The sequence below is a fragment of the Lygodium microphyllum genome, chromosome 10 (assembly GCF_053477565.2).
Source record: "Lygodium microphyllum isolate KBCC chromosome 10, Lygodium_microphyllum_v1.1.10, whole genome shotgun sequence".
NCBI lineage: Eukaryota > Viridiplantae > Streptophyta > Polypodiopsida > Schizaeales > Lygodiaceae > Lygodium > Lygodium microphyllum.
The window spans coordinates 66,872,830-66,892,478 of record NC_141144.1 but is presented as its reverse complement, the minus strand read 5'-3'; the positions used below and the strand labels follow the sequence as shown (position 1 = coordinate 66,892,478).

General features: G+C 38.4%; 1 protein-coding gene across 2 annotated transcripts in view; it reads left to right on the top strand.

Moving 5' to 3' along the window:
- LOC148030111 (mitochondrial import inner membrane translocase subunit TIM10-like) overlaps nt 1–12,417 on the top strand; it is a 95,423-nt gene extending 83,006 nt beyond the window's left edge. For both annotated transcript variants that reach the window (XM_087686381.1, XM_087686382.1), the window contains one exon: nt 11,960–12,417. In XM_087686381.1, the coding sequence (XP_087542507.1) occupies nt 11,960–12,010 (51 nt within the window). In that variant the 3' untranslated portion in view covers nt 12,011–12,417. The remainder of the gene's footprint in view (nt 1–11,959) is intronic.
- The last annotated feature ends 7,232 nt before the right edge of the window (nt 12,418–19,649 follow it).

Here is a 19,649-nt window from a genome sequence, read left to right as displayed (position 1 = left end):
ATTACAAACATTGTGCACATTGGCTTTGGAAAATTTGGGGCTTTTCATGTATTAATGAATTTTTTCTTAGCTGAGCCGAATTTATTGACATTGGTCCACATTTGGACTTGAGAAATTTGGGGCTTTTGCAAAATTTTGCTAAATTTGCTCGTTTTATGCTATTGGGAACATGTATTAATGTAGTTGAGATAGATTGGTCAGGAAATTTTGGGGCTTTTACTGAAATTTTTTGGATTTTTGCAAAATTGATGTGTGGTTGGGGATATTGCTAAAGCAATCTTGGTGTTGTAAGCAATGTAATTTGAGTCTTTTATCTCCCACTTGTGAGATTTTACAGAAATTGCAAAGAATTTTTGGTGTTTTTGTGTATCAGAAGTTGATTCAGGCATATATGTATGCAGTCTACATGTTAGGAAGCTCCTATTGAGTTGATGTATTGTTGAATATTCATGGTGCAACAATCTTAGATATCAGTTGTAGATTTGGGATTGTTGCAGGTGTATTTTTTGGTGACATTATTGAAGTGGGAGTCACCTGGCAGTGATGTATGCATATAATGTACGTGGAAATTTTGATTATATTGCTGCAAATCATCCTTTCTACTACCGTACTTGTATTTGGGCACTGCCAGTAACACAATGACACTATATCTTGCTTATATTTCCTAAAAATTTGGGCTGAAATTAGCTAAATATTCAGCTTGTGGTTTGTTGTCCTAAATTGTAGTGTTGATTTTTGGTGCATTGCTGACAAATGGCCACTAATGCTTCTAGCAAGAGTGACACTAAATCCCTCCTTGAAATCAAGAGGTTTGATGGCATTGGCTTTGATTTGTGGAACGACAGGATGCAAGGCATTTTGTTTCTCAAAGACTATGATGAAGCTCTCTTGGAAACTAAGCTTGCAACTATGGTAGATGAGGATTGTGGTAGATTCAAGAAGAAGGCCATTGCATACATTAAAATGGATGTATATGATGATATACTTATAGACATTAAGTATCTTGATACAACTTATGCTGTATGGAAAAAGTTAATGGATACTTATGAAAATACAACTCGAGTAAATCAAGTGCATCTCATATGCAAGCTTGTGAACATGGAGTTGGATGAGTCTAAACCAACATCTGAGCATTTGAGTGCTTTCATAGGGATTAGTGTTAGTTGCAAGACTTTGGTTTGCATCCCTCAGTGATAAACTGAAGGGCTATTTTCTTGTTGATGACTTTGCGTGATAGTTGGGAGGTGTTGCTTGTTTCACTTAGCAACAACATTGCTTTATCCTTTGATGGTGTTAGGGGCTCTATGCTCCATGAGGACATTAGAAGAAAGTCCAATGGAGAAAGTAGTGGTTCAACCTATCATCTTAGAGGTAGGTTAGAGGAGAGGGGTAGTGTAGAAAATAAAGGTAAAAGTGGGAGTAAAAGCAAGGGTAAACAACAGGTTGTTACTTGCTATGAGTGTGGGTGTAAAGGCCATAAAAAGCTCGATTGCCGGTATGACAAGAAAGAGCAAAAAGGAAAAAATAGCAGGGAAAGAAAAAGAAGGATGATAAGAAAGATGATGACAACTCTCCTTGAAAAGAAGTTGCAAAGGCAAATGTTGAATCTAGTGTAGTCATTGAAGAGCTCCTTGACATTAGAGAGATACTTGTTGCAGCCTCATACAATGATGTAGACATTATGGCAGCAACAAGTGATATGCACATCACCAATAAGGAGGTAATTGATGCCTTATTTTAAGCTCATGATGGGCTGTCCCAATCACGGATAGTGGACAGCCGTGTCTCTTTTCATATTACTTCCTCTTTTGGAGTCATTTTCTGAATACATTGCAGGTTGCCTAGGCAAGGTTTACTTAGGCAATAACTATGCATGTGAGATAGAGGGTGTAGGCACCATTCATTTGGTCCTTGAAAATGGCAATGCTGATTTTACAGGATATTAGATATGTATCTGGCATAAAGAAAAGTTCCTGTCAGTTGGGCAGCCTGATGCAAGAGGGTATTTTACTACCTTTGGTAGTGCATCTTGGAAGGTCCACAAGGGCTCTATGCTAATTGTTAAAGGTAGCAACAAGGGGACTTTGTATTATTTGCATTGTAAAGCATTTTCTGGCAAGTTCTTGGTTGTGGCTGAAGTTCATTCATAGATGGAATTTTGGCACAAACAACCTAGCCATATGAGCCAAGAAAGGCCTTCAGATTCTCTCCTCTTTAGGGAGATTTGATGTAAAAGGCTTTGGTCTAGAATTTTGTAATGATTATATATATGGAAAACATGTGAAGTCTCCTTATGACTCCGGTGTTGTTAAAAAGTCTAATGCTCTTGATTTAATACACTTTGATGTGTGTACTATGCCTGTTAATTCATATGGAGGTGCATGGTACTTTGTCACTTTATTGATGATTTCAGTAGAAGTTCATGGATGTATGTGCTAAAGAGCAAAAAGGAAGTGTTGGATGCTTTTAAAAGGTTTCATGCTTTTGTTTCCGCATAGAAAGGACTTAAGTTAAAATCTATAAGAACAGGTAATGGGGGTGAGTATATTTCTAATGAGTTCAAAAAGTTTTGTGAGATGCATGGCATTAAAAGGGAGTTAATAGCCCCTTATAATCCTGCATCAAATGGCATGGTTGAAAGACATAATCGCACACTTTGTGAGAGAGTCAGATGCATGCTGTCCGCAGTTAATCTCTTACAAGAGTTCTGGGGTCTCAAAACTACAGTTCATGTATGCAATCGCTCTCCAAATTATGCATTGGAAAATGGCATTCTTGAAGAGGTTTTGTATGGCAAACTTGCTGCATATGAGCATTTGCATGTCTTTGGTTGTGATACCTGTGTATGTACCTGTAGATCATAGGACCAAACTAGACATGAAATCCATCAAGGGCATCTTCGTGGGATATGGAGATGAGGAAGAGATGGGTTATAGAGTTTGGCTTTCTCAGGACAGGAGGATAGTACACTGTTGAGACGTAGTATTTAATTAGGCAAAGTTGTTGAAACACGCTACACAAGGTGACCTTGACAAAAAGATCAAATTTCAGAATGAATAGCCAGCCATTCAACAGCCTTTAGTTGAAGATTCTATTCTTTTGATGCTCAAAACGAGCAGTAACCCATTGTGCTATAGCTAGAACATAATGGACAACAAGTAGATGCACAAGATGGAATAGGACAGCAAGAAGAATATGCTGAAAACAGGTTACAACAGCAAGACGATGCTGAAAATCAGCAACCTAGTGATGATGTGCTTGTACTTGAGGATGTAGTCTCATTGCTTGATAATACGTATCATTGGGTAAGAAGGTTTCAGCCATCTTTGTATTGCATTTTGTTGATTGATGAGGGTGGGCCTTTGACATTTAGAGAGGCACAATCGTGTGAAAACAAGAAAGTGGAAGGTTGCTATGGAGGAAGTGATGAAGTCTCTATATACAAATAACACATGGGAGCTTGTACCTTTGTCCAAGGATAGGAAAGTTTTTTCTAATAAATGGTTTTACAAAGTGAAATGTATTGATGGAAAGCCCAAGTACAAGGCATGGTTGGTTGCTAAGGGCTATACATAGAAGGAAGGCATAGACTTCCAAGAGGTCTTTTCACTAGCGGTGAAGATGACTATGCTTCATGTTTTGTTTGCTTTCACTGCATACTTGGATTAGATGGATGTGAAGATTGCTTCTCTTCATGGTGACCTAGATAAAGAGCTATACATAAAATAGCCAGAATGTTTTGCTATTCTAGGGAAAGAGCATTTGGTTTGTAAGTTGAAATGAAACTTATATGGGCTAAAACAAGCCCTTAGACAATGGTACAAAAAGTTCGATACCGTTATGCTCGGCCATGGATTTAAACGTAGTCATGCAGATCACTGCTTATATACTAAAAAGGCTGATGTGGGAAGTCTTATTGTGCTGGTCTTATATGTGGATGACATGCTGATTGCAGGTAGGGTTGTCAGGTACAAAAGGTACAATACGGTACGGTACGATAAAATACGGTACTAATTGGTATCTTATGATTTTTTAAGGTACGGTACGATATTAGTACAAAAAAAAAAACTTGGTTATTTTGGATTATAGATAATAGAATACATGTTTAAAGCTTAAATAGCAATGTCACTTGAGTTAATAGGATGAAGACATGAGGATAAAAACCTCATGCACAACATGCGCAATGCGCTACTAGAAGACAAACGGGAGTGTATATGTAATACATCAAAGAACAAAACAAAGTTTAGGGTGGATGGACAAACAAGCTCTTTATCCTTTTGTGTATGTGTGTGTGTGTGTGACGAGCGTACCGTACGGAACGAACTAGCCCGTACGTAGTACGAATGCAACTATGATTGCAGGAAAGCATAAAAGTACTTTGAATGCTCTTAAAAGGCAGTCGAGTTCAATTTTCTCAATGAAAGATTTGGGGGTAGCTGAACACATTTTGGGCATGCGTATTAAAAGAGATAGAGGGAAACACTTGTTGTTTCTCTCACAAGATAAGTATATTAGCAAAGTACTTGACATGTTTAATATGGTTGATACTAAGCCTCTGAGTGTGCCTTTAAATGCCACATACAAAGCTTAGCAAAGCTGATTGTCCAAAGGGTGATATGGCTACTGGTGCTATGAAGGGCATACTTTATGCATCAGCTTGTGGATCTTTAATGTATGCCACGGTTGCAACTTGCCTTGACATTACTCATGTAGTGGGAGCTATTGGTAGATTCACGTCGAACCTTGGCAAGCTACATTGGGAAGCAATAAAATTTATTTTCAGATACTTAAAAGGTACACAAGAGAAGTGTATATGCTATGGAAAGGGTACACTAGAGTTGCTGGGATTCTGTGATTTGGACATGACAAGAGATCTTGACAATAGGAAATCTACTAGTGGGTATGCCTTTACTTTGGCCGGTGGGACTATCTCTTGGTGTTCAAGGTTGTAGAAAATTGTGGCACTGAGAACTACAAAGGTTGAATATATTTCAGCCACAGAAGCTTCTAAGGAAGCTATTTGGCTTGGCCATTTAGTCAAGGATTTTAGTCTTTCTTCACGTACTCCAGTGCTTGGATGTGATAGTCAAAGTGCAATATGTCTGGCTAAGAATGCCATGTCTCATACACGTACCAAATACATAGATGTTCGGTACCACTTCATTCAACAGGTCTTAGGTGATAGTCTTGTCACACTAACTAAGATCAAAACCCAAGATAACCCTTCAGTTGTTTTCACAAAGAGTCTTGTAATGGCTCAGCGTAAGCATTGCATCCGATTAGTGGGAGTTGGTTAGCTTGAAGGTACCACTTCGGGCCTTCAAGTGGGAGGTTGTTGAGTGTAAAGTCTCTTCGTCTCCGTGTAAAGTTATTTAGGTGTGAACACATCCTTATTTATACCCTAATATATAAATACATTTTTTATTCTGTGTACTATCATAATCTGATATACCCATCTTTGTGTTTACTCTATCATTGTCAATACTGTTGCTCCACCTCTGTCTTGCACTCCCATTGCGCACTCCTCCCCTTCATGGTATTGGTTTCCCCTAGCTTGTAGGCTACTAATCTCGACTGCCTGTGCATATTGTGGGATACTGTGCACAAAAGGCCTAGTTGGTTATGCTTGAATAGTGTTGGAAAGACGTACAAATTATCCAATCCTGACATAGGGAGGTAGTGACAATAAATAACAATATTGGGCTTGTAGAAGTTTGGTAATTGGAATGAGTTCAATCTAAATCCCTTAATGGGGATCCATGGGAGGGCAATTTTGGTGCCAATATTCGTGGTAATTCCAACTCCAATATTATATATTCTTGCTTTGACTACTCTAGTTTTTTCAAAGTAGCATCGCCAAATCCACATCTCAACCAATTAAGCCCAGAAGGGCATCTCCGGCAAAAAAGGGTGGGGCGATCAATGCACACCAAAGGAGATGGACCGCACGCTCCGACTCAAGATCCAACTATGAGTAATGATTAATCGGACAGTTGGGGCCATATGATCCATGTACTTCAAAAGTAGAGTATAGCGATTTTAACAGATTTGCAGTATTGAATGACTTTCTGGACAAGGTCACTCTTGATATTTTGGTTGCAAAAGTGAATCAAGGCAAAATCAACCTCGACATTGAAATGCTTTAGTCATGACATGTGAGACTCACCACTTGGAATGAGTGTGGCATTTGTTTACACAGCAAGTAGCATGATATGTGGCATGTTTTGCATGACAACCAATGGGATGTGTTATGTGCTATTGAGCATTAAACTTATAGTGTAGCCGACAAAATCGTGGATTTCCATGGCTACTTTCTAGTTGTTGAAATTCTATTTGAAGGGGAGGTACTATGGCTGGTAGGCCTCTATGCATTGAATGACTCTTCATCTCCCTGAGATCGGTTGGCAGCTTGCTTGTCTCTTAGTAGATTGGGAATATTGATGGGAGATTTCAATATGTGCGTTTGTTATTCGTATCCTACCTTTGAGCACTCGGTGGTGGATACACCTGAGAGGTATGCAAGGCATGATTTTGAGATGATCATTTTGAAGCAGAATATTTGTTCTTGGCTCCGCCCATTGGATTGAGGTTTTACTTCTCAATTAGCATAGTACTTGGCCACATGGTTCTGCTTAGATCGTAGGTATGTTATTCATGATGATGCTTTCTTGCCAGAGATTCTAGATATCCAAGTGCTGCAACAATATGTTTTGCGGGATCATTTTCCTTTGCATCTTGACATGCTTGCCCACCTTGTTGCCCCTTTTGTGTAATTCTTGGGAAGGCTTCGATTGCGTTCTAATTCATCTTATGTGAAGCACCTAGTCTTTAATGGTTATATGGAGCAACTGGTTGACATGTTTCTACTTGATTTCCTTGCAAGGGGCAGCGACTCTTTTGAGAAATTGCTCCATAACGTGCAAAGGGTTCCCAAGCATTATGGTATTCATCATGCTTCTCTATGTAGGCAGCATCGGCACACTGCTAAAGCAATGTTGGCATTGGTCCACTCCTTGCTAAATGATTTTCCAGTTGATTTGTTCTTGCTACCATTGGCCACAAGGCTAACGAATCTCAATCAGCAATTCCGGTTGAGATCTTATCAGCAAGCCAAATCTACCAAATGCTTTGTGTTAGTTGCATAAATTTTTTCGAGGCTTGCATGTCTCTCTTGCTCGAGAAAATATCGTATGCCTCTTGCATGCATACACCTTGAAGGTTACGGTCCATGGACCCGCCCGCAGTCCATTGTGTGTATGTTTAGAGGATATTTTCTTGACCTTCTTGGTACTTCGTCTCCTCCTACTTAGCAGACCATTCAGGCCCGTTCGGCTTTCTATATCTTGGTCAAGGATCAAGCATTGTGCGGTGTGCATGATGATTTGGACAGAGATATCTTATAGGGAGGGGTCATCGATATTTTATTACATTTACCCAAGGAAAAAAGTCTAGAATGAGAATGCTTGACTAATGAGTTTTTTGAAGCCTATGCTACTACAGATCTAGAAGACTGTAATTATGCGTGCCTCATGGAAGGTGGAGGTCATTAAGTTGATTCCGAAAGTGTCGTTGCCCTCGATGCTAAAACTTTGGCAGTCAATTTCTTTGATGGGACCTATGTACAAAATTTTCACTAAAGTCATAGCTAATCATCTCCACAAGCATCTCTCTACCCTTGTGCACCCTAATCTGTATGGATTTATTAAGGGCTGGAATGCACAATGTATTGAATGTTCAATCGATCATTGACTATGCAAAGCATTGGAAGCAAGAAGTCGTGTTGATTCAATTGGAACTTGAAAATGCTTTTGATTCTTTGGATTTGTCTTTTTTGGCAGAGCTCGTACACATTATGGGTTTTGGTTTGTGCATGCCCCGTTTGATACGCATAGTCAACATGGATACATCTTCGCGTGTCATGCTGAATGGTGGGTTCATTAATCCATTTACTCTTTCATGATTAGTCAGATAGGGTTGCCCTTTGAGTCCCTTGTTCTTTGCCTTGGCGACCTACCTGTGCTTTGTATGCTTTCTCACTTGATGACCATGGGATAGTTGGCTCGTCTCTCTTTCCTTTGGCAAATATTTTGTGGGCCAATCGCTAGTAGATTACACATTCATGATTCTCAAAGTGGAACGAGAGAACATCCACAAGGCATTGGATGCATGGAAACTTTTTGGCCAAGCCTTTGGCTTTGTATTAATGTAGCCAAATCCTCCCTCATCAATCATACTGAATCGGATCTGCAATCTTTGCATTGGCAAGGGATGGTGATCCGTAGTGGGAATGTCATGCAGCATTTGGGTTATCCCTTGGGCGTTGATGTTCAGCCCAAGTAGATATTGCGATGGATTTCTCTTAAATTGGATGCAAAGTTTCTGTATTGGAAATCCGAGGCTTGGCCTTTCGATGTTTGCCTTAAAGTGGCACAATCTATTATACTTCCTACTCTCACGTATTTTTTGCTTCGTTTGCCTTGGATTGCCTTCACCTTGAGGGTTCTTACTACACACAATTTGCTTTATACTATGGAAAAAGGATACTTTACATGTAGGTATTGGGTGGGTCACTTGGAGCCATGCTTGCACTCCTAAAAGTACGGATGGGGTGGCTATTTTGCATGCGCACACTCGTATGGTTGCTCTTTGGTGGTCTCTCATTCGTGCCAGGTGCACTAATCGCCACCCTTGGGATTTTGTTACCCGGTTGTTTTTGGAAGAACGAGGCATGGTTCATAGTAACATGATTATTCATGGTTCATGGTGGCAGGTTCTTAATGCTGATACCCCCTTTTCCTTATCCTCTTCCTTCTTGCTCATGGAAGTTGGTCCTTCAAAGAGCCCAGTGACACCCTGTGGAGGATTGTTTGGCCGCTAACTCTTTTCAAATGGAATTGCTAGCAATGTCCAAGCTGATTTTACGCGATGGGAAGCAAGAGGTTGGCCCTAAATTTAAATGTATGGCATGACTAGGCTTATCTTCAGTTTCCAATGCCAATATGGTGTCTCACCAGGAGTTAATACCTTTCTGCATCGCTAGGAAGCCTTTTCACATCCCTCCAGGTTATAGGGGCTTGTGGGACCTCCTTTCGATGATATTGTAGCTTATAGAGCACTTTCTTACCCTTGTTCTTGATCGACCTTGGTAGGATTGGGACCTTGTAGGTCAAGTCCAGCTGGAAAAGGCTTTGGCTAATCAAGTATACCACCATATGATTAAGGACCACCATTGGCTAGCCACTAAGACCAATACTGTTTGGGGCGCGCACAGATCGCAGCATTGGTGGAAAATGACTATCATGGAGGGTTGGCTCAATAAGACACCATACAAAAGTAAAGTCTTCCTTTGGTGTGTCATAGTTGGTGGGCTGCCTCTTGCTGTGGCACTTGCAAATTTTTGTATCTCAAATGGTGCTTGTTTTTTTTGCCTCACCACTATAGAAACTTCTTGCCACTGTTTTCTTTCGGGAAAATCTGGTCCTTGTTATCTGCTATTTGGTGGGGCGTAGTTGGCATGTCACTATACCCCTTTGATTGGGTCTTTGCTTGACCTAGATACCCTTCTTCAACACAACCACATATGAAGATTTGGTTTCCACTCCGTTTTTGGGGTTGCTTGCACAATTGGACAATTTGGAATGCTTTTGTTTTTGATTCTGCATATCTGGTGCGAACTCACCTCGCCCAGTTGAAAGGTCTTCAACATTGGCAGCCTGATCTTATTCAGCAGACTGATCTCCTTTTTAGGGACGACCTGATCCCTTGGCATACTGTAATCTTTGTTGTTTCTCTGCTATGACTTTTGCACTCTTTTAGTTATCTGATCTTTTGTAAAGCCTATTCACGCGTGATGGCATCTTATTCAGCACACACCTCTCCTTTCCAAGGAGAACTTGGTGCCTTGGCATAGGACAATCTTTGTTGCTTCTTTATGATGACTTTTGTATTGTTTTAGCTATGCCTAGAGCCATCCTGCATCTTGTAATCACGTAATCTTGTACTTTTTGTAAGGAGTACAATTATCTATTACGAAAAAAAGAGAGAGCTCTTGCAAGTATACAAAACTGAATAAGAATAGGTTGATGTGATGGACAGGAAAGTACAAATGATAGGGCCTCAATATATAGGCCTAGGTACTCCCCAAACCTTTGATCCTTATTAAATGCTGGGATGTGTAGAAGGTGTTCACATTTGAACACAGTAATACACACCAAAGCGTGTTAACATATGGAGGTGATAATCAACTAACATTGTGATGCTTTTGTTGCACTTGGGATTGATTTTCCGAAGCTTCCATGAGAGTAGTGGTTGTTGGACAGCTTTGCATCTTGAGCACTTGCACATCTATACTTCATCATTCATTTCATTTCATCTTTCATTCATTCATCAGACACTCGTTTCTCATGTGTTTTGCGTTCTTTTTCGTGTTCACTGTGTATAGTTGTGTTCAGTATTCTGTCTAGCGTATCTTCATAGCACATTGGCATGGGAATGGTTGGACAACACTGACAGTGCAGAAAATTAAATGAAAGATTGTGCGGGAAGCTACAATAAAGAGGACAGGTGTGGCAATTGCTACAATGCAGGCTCGTGCTGCCAGGAATGGTTGCTAAGGATGCCAAAAGGGATGAGCATTGTTGCACCAGCAAATCTGGCCAGCAATGGTGCCTTCTACGACAAGAAATGCAAGCCTAGACTGTAGTACTTCCCTCAACAACTTGCAAAGACCTTCTATGGAAGCATTGATGGTGACTTGGTGAGGATGTCAAAAGGTGAACATTGCTGCAGCAGCAAACATGATCAGCAAAGGTGCCTTCTGCCACAGAAAACATGGAGTCCAGACTGTAGTGCTTCCTGGAATAGCTTGTGAGCACCAAAGCTTGAAGGGTTTGGATGAACACTGTGCTTTGATACCATGATGGAGATAGAGGTACAATGAAGGTGCAGCATCAAAGAGAGATGAGGACACAAAGAAGGTAGGGATCGGAATGAAGGTCAAAGGCTGAAGAGACACCCCATGCATGTAGGATCAATGAATGGCTTGAACGATGTACAAGTGGGAGACATATAGGCCACTGTGAGGGAACTGGGCAGGCCATATCCATGTAGTAGAAAAATTTGGCCGACTAGTCATAAAGGATTGCACGACGTGCCCTGTGGCTAAATGCCTAGAAAAACTCAGCCAGTGTAGGGAAGATCCCAATGCTGCAATGGGTGCCTGATATGGAGCTGGACTCCAACACTGAACAGGAAGGTTTCAAGGCAATAGTCTTGATGACTTTCCTGAAAACGAAAAACATTTGTTAGTCGAATGGATCATTCTAATTTAACATTCTAAGAATACTAGAAGCAACATGTGTCCTAAAGAGTGATCTTCTAATTATTTCAGTTTGACCATGAAGCTTGTTCTTGGAGTTCTCTTGAAGCTGCTTCGGCAAAACCTGAAACTTGGAAAAACACAATTTAATAGTGAAGTTGAATGAAAAGAAACAGACTACCCACTCAATAAGATCCAACTCATTAGAACATCGGAATTTCTACAGGGAAGGCTGAACCACAACCCCTTAGAAAACTTAAAATCTGCTGGAAGAGCTCCCCAAAGCATAATCTTGATGTTGGACTTAGGTGTGTGAATTGACCTTCATGCAGGCCAAGACACTAAAAGTTTAGAAGGATTGTTAGAAGACAAGTGCATAATCTTTTCTGTGCATAAACATGGAAAGGAACTTTCGGCTGAGGTCGAATCGAATCACAATACTTGCATTTATCACAATTCAGGTCTAAATGCACTGATGATATAATTTGGTTGTGTAGTTTCCTGACAAATGAAATATGTGAACTCATTTAATGCGAACTAATAGATTCTATATGATGATGTAGGGAATCAATGCTTCCCATGATGCTTAAAAGATTATTTCAAGGTTTTTTTAAGGGGTAAACAAGTGTAATCTTATTGCAGGTGGTGGCCATAGTCGGTCAGCTGTTGAGTTCAAGCAGGCCACCAATGTGACAAATTTCACCTCTGATATAGTCTCTGAAAGGTTTTATACTGAAATCTACGTTGCACAGAAGTCTACCAGACAAAAGAAGTCTCCCTTGGATTGGGCTTAGTAAAATAACTTTCAGTATTCTAGCCTAGTTAAGTAAGGCAGTTTAGGAGGGAGGTTTGAAAGTGATTCATTCATCTAGTCAGTAGGGCTCTTTTATACTTATTTTTATTTTTGGCAAAGAAAGCCTTGCCCATGCTTGTTACGCTCATTTGAGCATATTTTTCACAGATAGGATTCAAGCAGAGATAGACAAACATGGATTCAAATTCATCATGTTCAATGTCGCCAAAGTCATTATCTTCAATTCTGCAATTATTTGCAAGTTTCAATGTGAGTGTGAGATTAAATGTGGAACTCATGAAGTGCAGTTTTTTGGTTTATTTGGATTGCTTGAAGCTCATGACGCTCTCCAATGTCTCTAATTATTATGTTGCACTCTGGTTAACTTGCCTTGCCTCCTTGAGCTTGCAAGGAGCCAATGAATGTGGAAATCCATATGCACTCTAGTTTTGCATTAATATTGCAAAACATTTGAGTAAGTTGCATGTTTCTCTTACGGAGATTCCCTATGATTCTTTTAAAAAGTAGCCCTAGTAGAACTTTTTTTGTTAGAAAAGGACTAAATTAAGGTTACTCTTGCAAAATTTCAGTCTTTTTGTAGTCCAATATTTAAAGATGCATAAATATCTCAAGATTCTTGATTTGATGAGCAAATTTCTAATGTTACTATCGTACTCTCTTGAATACATCAAATTACAAAATGTGTATTTTAAGAGTGTTTTAGGAATATGATATTGCAAAATTATCATTCAAGGAGATGTAGTGTCATATTGAAGGGTAATAAGAGTATTGGATTTTATGTTAGTTAATGATAGTATCAAAATATCCGAAGTCGTATTTCAAGAATCATTAGCCATTCTATTTTACAAGTTTAGACCAAATAATAAATGTCTTTTCTCTTTTTGAGTTCAACCAATTATATGAGAGAAGATGAACTAAATTGAGTCGTCCTCCTATTAGATTCAATATGTAGATCAAATACATAATATACATTCTTCACGTGATGTATTATTAAGATTAGAATAAAAAGATAGAAATTAAATTTGAAGAAACCAAAATTAAGTTTGATTTAGAAAAAGCTTATTTGTGAGTGATGCATATTTCATCAAACAATTTAAAATCAAAAGGTATAAAAATTGAGTGTTGGAAAAGGTCTATTTGACATCCTTGTGGTACTTGACATCTCAGTGAATGTCTTAAAGAGGGCCTCTCCCAACAAAGCATATACCGTTTGTTCATATAGCGGTGCACAATGTTTTATCATCTCATTTAGAAATGATTGCGCAATCATTTCTGTATTTGAACGCAAGCCAGACAATAATAGTTCATGTTATTCCTTGGATTCAAACCATAAAGTTTCCTAAATAGTAAGAAAATGCTACAATGTATTTTTATCGAAATTTGGATATTTTAAAACCATATATATTTGATGCCTCTTTTTGATGCAATATAGTATACCAGAGGCAAGATTGCTTTTCAAAACAATAGAAAGACACATGTAGTCTCTAAGTATAATTAATTTATGTTTTGTAACATGATAGGGTGTTGTGTTGAATTGAAAGCTGGTTTAGGTGCATTACGTGTTCATAGTTTTTCTCATGCATGATATGGATGAGAATATATATTTATCCAATAGTTCTTCAAATGGTAAGTGGAAGCAAAAAGAGGCCCATCCAATAGTTTTTGTGTTAATGAAGTTTTCTCTTCAAAAAGTAGTGTTTGTTACATCTTGTTAGGTGTCCATGGAGGTTGTGAAAAATGGCAATACTTGTGACTTTTTGAAGAAATGTGTCTTGCTCTATGTTTCTTGCTTTGTGTATGCTATCTACTATTGCTTTTATCTTGACCTCAAAATTATCCGTGAAGGGATGGTAGGTTTGAATGTCTTTCATCTTTTGGATGGGCCTCCTTTTGTGTGTTGTTTGTTTCAATTTTTGTAGTGTGGCTTATGCATACCTTGTTGTGCTTGCATTTTGATTTGCAGCTTGCTTATGTGTATTGTTTTGGGTTGGTTGTAAGATGATGAAGTTACACTTGAGATGGTAGTATTTGTATTGAATGAGGTAGATATTGTGGCATTATTATCAGGGGGTTTCATGGTGGGTTACCTTGAACTTTTGCAAAGTTTGATTATTGGCATGTTCTCTGTACCATGATATTGAATTGGTTAATTTGGTCACTATGGATCCTATTGTAGATCCCCTTGTTAAATAAGAAAGTAATCTTTTCAATGGTAGGGGTTTAGAGGATTGTGTGTGTGGCAGTACACATGTGAAATCCTTGAACGTATTATCAGTTGTGATTCTATCTTTTTCTACCACAATCCTAAGGGAGACGTATCTATACTTTAAAAGCTTGATAGTGTAAATGGAGATCTCCTTGTTTTTTATGTTTCGCAAGACATGTAGTAATTGTTTGTATTTTAAACTTTGTAGTACTTTCATACTTGGGCTCTAATTTGTTGAGGATCTCTTTTAGGAGTCTTGTATATTAATTGAACTTGTGTGATTTGCATTTATTTATACATCAATGAGAGTTTCTAAGTTTGAAGAGTGATTTCTCTTGCTTGCAATTCTCTACTATTCTCCATATCGATTATTTCCAAGTATGTGCTTGGTCATGTCTATGAATGTTTGATGCTTGTTGTAGTCTTTGAATCCTTTGGCATATGCCAATGGTAATTGTTGAGTAATGTTTACATTCTTATTTGGCGCATTGTCAGATACTTGCAACACTCTTTGTTTGTTGCCTCTTGCTTGATTTGAACTTGGGTGGTCTTGTGGTTTTTGTACATTTGGTAACCTTGCATGCAAAGTTTAATGTGGTTAAACTTGTTTATGTTGTAGTAAACTAGTAAGCATTCCCTATAGTTTTTGTTGTGCGTACCTTGTTCATATTTCTCTTCTTCTTTGTAGGCTTTGTTTATGTATACATAGGTGCAAAAGAAATTGTGTTGGTTAGGGATATTATATTGGTAACAATCTATGAAAGAGAAACCAACAAGTTGTATTTCTTTGTTCGAAAGAAATACAAAAGGTTCCTCCCCTCCCTTCATTGTCCCATGTTGTATATGGTATGCACATGATATGCGGCAGCATCTTGTTTGTGTGTGAAAATCATGATCTTGTGTATGGCATTGGAACAAAGGATGATGGATTAGGAAGTCCAACTATTTGCAAGTTTGTTCTCACACACACTTGGGAGAGTATCATGTACACGAACAAGTCTTGGAGCAAATACATTCCTTGTGTAGAAGAGCTTTTTGGGCGATTTTGGCTCTCTTTGTATTATGACCAATGATGTCATATGTAAGTGTTAGTAAAAATATTAATTTGTAGAATGATTTGCTATTTAATAGCTTTAATTTGTGTTTGCTTCATTGTAGTGTTAGTTCTATGTTGATGGACAAAATTGTGACTTAGATTCCAAACATGGTTTTGTCTTTTGTTCTTTTGATGTTAGCAATGGTACATGTTGCACCTTTCACAATGCTTATGGTGAGGTTGATGTTTTCGCTTATCATTGCGGTTGCTTGCTATCTGATCTATCTTGTAGAAATTCCTACCTCTTAGTCAATTCTATAATGCTAGTCTCTTTTGATCGTGTGGATTTCTTCTTCAAGGTAATATTTGTGGAGAAATTGCTTGTATTTGTGAACATCTTCTTTATGTATGTATATTATTGTAACCGTTTGGTCATAAAATTCTACATCCCTCTTGTCGATGATGCATTTCCACAAATATTTATCTCTCTCGTCTGGATATCTGTGCTTGACTATTTGTAGGAATTGCAGAAATGGTTGGTTATGTGCATTGCCACACTGAAGTATGTAGGGTGTGGTGTTGTCCATGTGCTCAACAAGCTTATAATGTAATGCGATTTTGTTGGTAGATTCGATTGTTGCAAATTGGTGGTAGCTATGTGAGGTCATAAAATAATATAATGAGGTGGTTTTTGAATTCGTAGAGGAGCGATTCTCCAAGAACACTTACTATTTAGGAGATTATATCTCAAAATTTTTCATTTCTTATTGGAAAGAATTACTTGTTTGTCACTTTAATGATATTGACTTCTGCTATGCATGCATTGCTATCTTGACTTGTTATTGAACTGTGGTGGAAACATTAGATAGCCTAGCTATGGTTTATCTGGTGCTTGCTATTAGAAAGACACTCTTATTATTGGCAATGGAGTTGTAAGTGTAGTAGCACATGAGAAAGATTTTTACACTTCCTTGGCCTTGTTTTGACAATATGCAAGTTGAAGGTTGCATGGATGAGTTGGTTATAGAGCATGTGTTGTTTTGTTGTTAGATCATGGTGAGCTATTATTTTGAACTTTTTCTTGGGCTACAATAGTTGGGTTTGTGTTAAGGCCAGCTTGTTTTGGTGCATGTTAGTAGTTGTTAGAGATGTGCATCTTGTGAGGTTGTCTCAGATCAATCTAATGATAAGCTCTATCTACTTATGCTCAATCACCTCTACAATGATGAAATGATAATGAAACTCAATGTGCTTGGTCTTCATATAAAATACCAGATTATATGCCTATTGTGTGGCACTCATAAAGTCCAAATACAATGTAGGAGTCATAGTCATACCAACATTTACCACCAGACCACCTAACCATAGAGCCTCCTTACAAGAATCAATGGTTTCAATGTACTCAATCAGTAGTAGACAAGGCCATGCATTTCTGCACCTTGGATATCCAAGAAACAACACCTCCAATAAAAGCTGAAGACATAGCCAGATGTGGACTTTCTACTATCTACTTATCTTGAAAAATTAGAGTCTATGTAGCTCATGACTCCAATATCTTGACCACCATAACAAATACACATCTATAATGCTTTTTCATAATCTAACTTGGAATAATCTATTGGAATAACCTTTATATGAGAAGGTAATGCACGACCATAGACTTACTACTCTTCATATAGAATCGCTCAAGTACTTTATGAATGCACTCCTTTTGTAATAGGTAGAAGAGTCATTTAGAGAAATTGTGCATATTGCACATATAAAAAATGTTAGAGACATATTGCATGTCCTTAAACTCAAAGCTCTTCTTAAGTTGAGCCTTTAAAGTATCCAACTCATCATGAGTACTTATAGTAATCAACATATCATCAATATATAGCACCAAAATGATAATGCCATCATTAAGATATTCTTCATGCAAAAATAGAGATCCATTTCATTACAAGAGTAACCTAGTGAATGCATAAAGGGATCAAACTTATGATACCATTTCCTAGGTGTGTGCTTACGTCCATAAATGCTCTTTCTCAACTTGCACACCTACTCCCCTTCTCCTCAAAGCCCTTAGGGTGCTGCTGCATATAGATATCCTCATGTAAGTTCCCAGGAAGAAAAGTCATTTTCACATCCATCTAGTACATGTCAATAACTAGGCAACCAAGGCCAATACCAAGTGTAGGGTAGTCATCTTGACCATATGAAGGAATATCTCATCAAAGTCAATGCCATTCTTTTGCTGAGAACCCTTAGCAACTAATTTGGCCTTATATGCTAGCTTAGAGTAATTGAGGGAACCAAAATCCATGTACAAATTTTTTGTAGTGAATTATACTCAGATTGCATGTCCCTCTCCCAAGAGTGGCTTTCACCTCTACATGTAGCCTCCTCATAAAGGGTTCACTAGAATCTATTACCATCACATAATGCATAAAGGGCTTAAAACAATCAGGAGGATGTGAGGCTCTAGTAAGTGTCTCAAAATGTGTTATGGGGTATGTACGACCTATACTTTCTATTCAATATCATGATCCTACACAACATGTGAATCCTAGGTCACGATATTATCTAAATTAAGCTATCTAATTGGAGCTAGCTATAATGTAACAAGAGGTTCATGAAACATCACTCGATGTATCACAACTACCTGTTCTGGTCTCATGTCCATATTTTTTCCATGGAATACAACATCATGGTGGTAGGATAATCTTTTGAGCCTATGGATCCCAAAGATGATAGTCTATCTCACTTGCATCACCATATCCAAAAACGATGCTTTTGATGGACTTGGGATCTAACTTAAAGCGTTTATGTTTAGGGATATGGCAAAAATGTTCACAACTGAATGCACACAAGTGCGCATATGAGGGAGGTTCACTAGACCACACCTTCTCTACAACTCTAGCACTAAAAGAGCATTGCATGGGGATCTATTAATCAAATGGATTGCAGTAATAACTACCTTAGCTAGAAGTACTATGGTAAGCCTACCTAACTAAGCATATTTTGAACTCTTTCTTGAATTTTCCTATTCATGTACTTTGCAATATTATTCTGGGATGTATATGGTGGTTAACTCATGCTTAATACCCCTCTCATCACAAGACTAATGAAATGCCTTGGAGACATATTCATCCCCATTATTAGATCATAGACATTTTAGCCTATGCCTAGGCTAGTTCTTAACCATAGAAGGAAAGCACTGAAATATAGCTAGCATATTTGATTTTTGCTTCATAAGGTAGGCCCAAACTTTATGTGAATAAATATCAATGAATGTCACAAAATACTTAGCACTACCTAATGACTGGTAGGGCATGGGACAAAAAATATTTGAATGAATAAGAGCTAAAGGCTCAACCACATGCATAGAGCTAGACTTTTTATGAGAGTTACGTGTTTGCATATTGTATAAAAAATGAACACAAGAGTCAAAACACAAGTAGTCAATAGGTGGAAAAAACTGCAAAAAATGAGTTAGTACTTTCATTCTGTTAATGGACATATGCTTAAGATGGTGATACCATACATTAAGAAAATCAGTCTCATGACCATGACACGATCAACACATGTAGATAGAAGTAAAATTTAGAGACTGCCAGCCTTAGAACCATAAAACAAGACTGCCATGGGTAATATTCCATACAAAATCATCAAAAAAGACATGGTACTTGTCATTATACAATTGTTTAGTGGAGATAAAGCTTTTAGTGAAAGTGAGGATATGATGTATATCATGAAGCACCATTACCAAACTGCAAGCTTATATCACCAATGCCAATAATATCTAATGTAGTGTCAACTTCTAGTCTAATTGAACCTACGATAGTATGATAGGTATAAAACCAATGATGATGTGGGTTATCATGAAACAAAGCATGGAATCAAGAAGCTCCCGCATGTGCTCCTCTTGCCTTTTGCTTAAGAGCAATTGATGCAGTAAATTCCGTCTCCGCAACTCTCCCCCCCGCTCACTTACGCGTTTCGAGTCACTCTGCCTGAGATCTCCTCTTCTGCGCGAGACACAACTTTGCAAGACACGGTTTTAACAAAAACCCGGAGGCACGGGGTGAACAGAGCCTATGGAAGCCTTAATGGAAGCTTCCAATAGAAGCAGCTTCTGTCATCACAGGTAGATGATGTGGAGGTGGGGAGATGATTGGGTGGAGATGATGACGACGATGCCGAAGATGATAAGAGTAGGAGCATCGATCAATTGGGTAGCATTAAGTGATGAAGTAGCAAAGTATGTAATCATCTAAGCATCATGCATGAATCA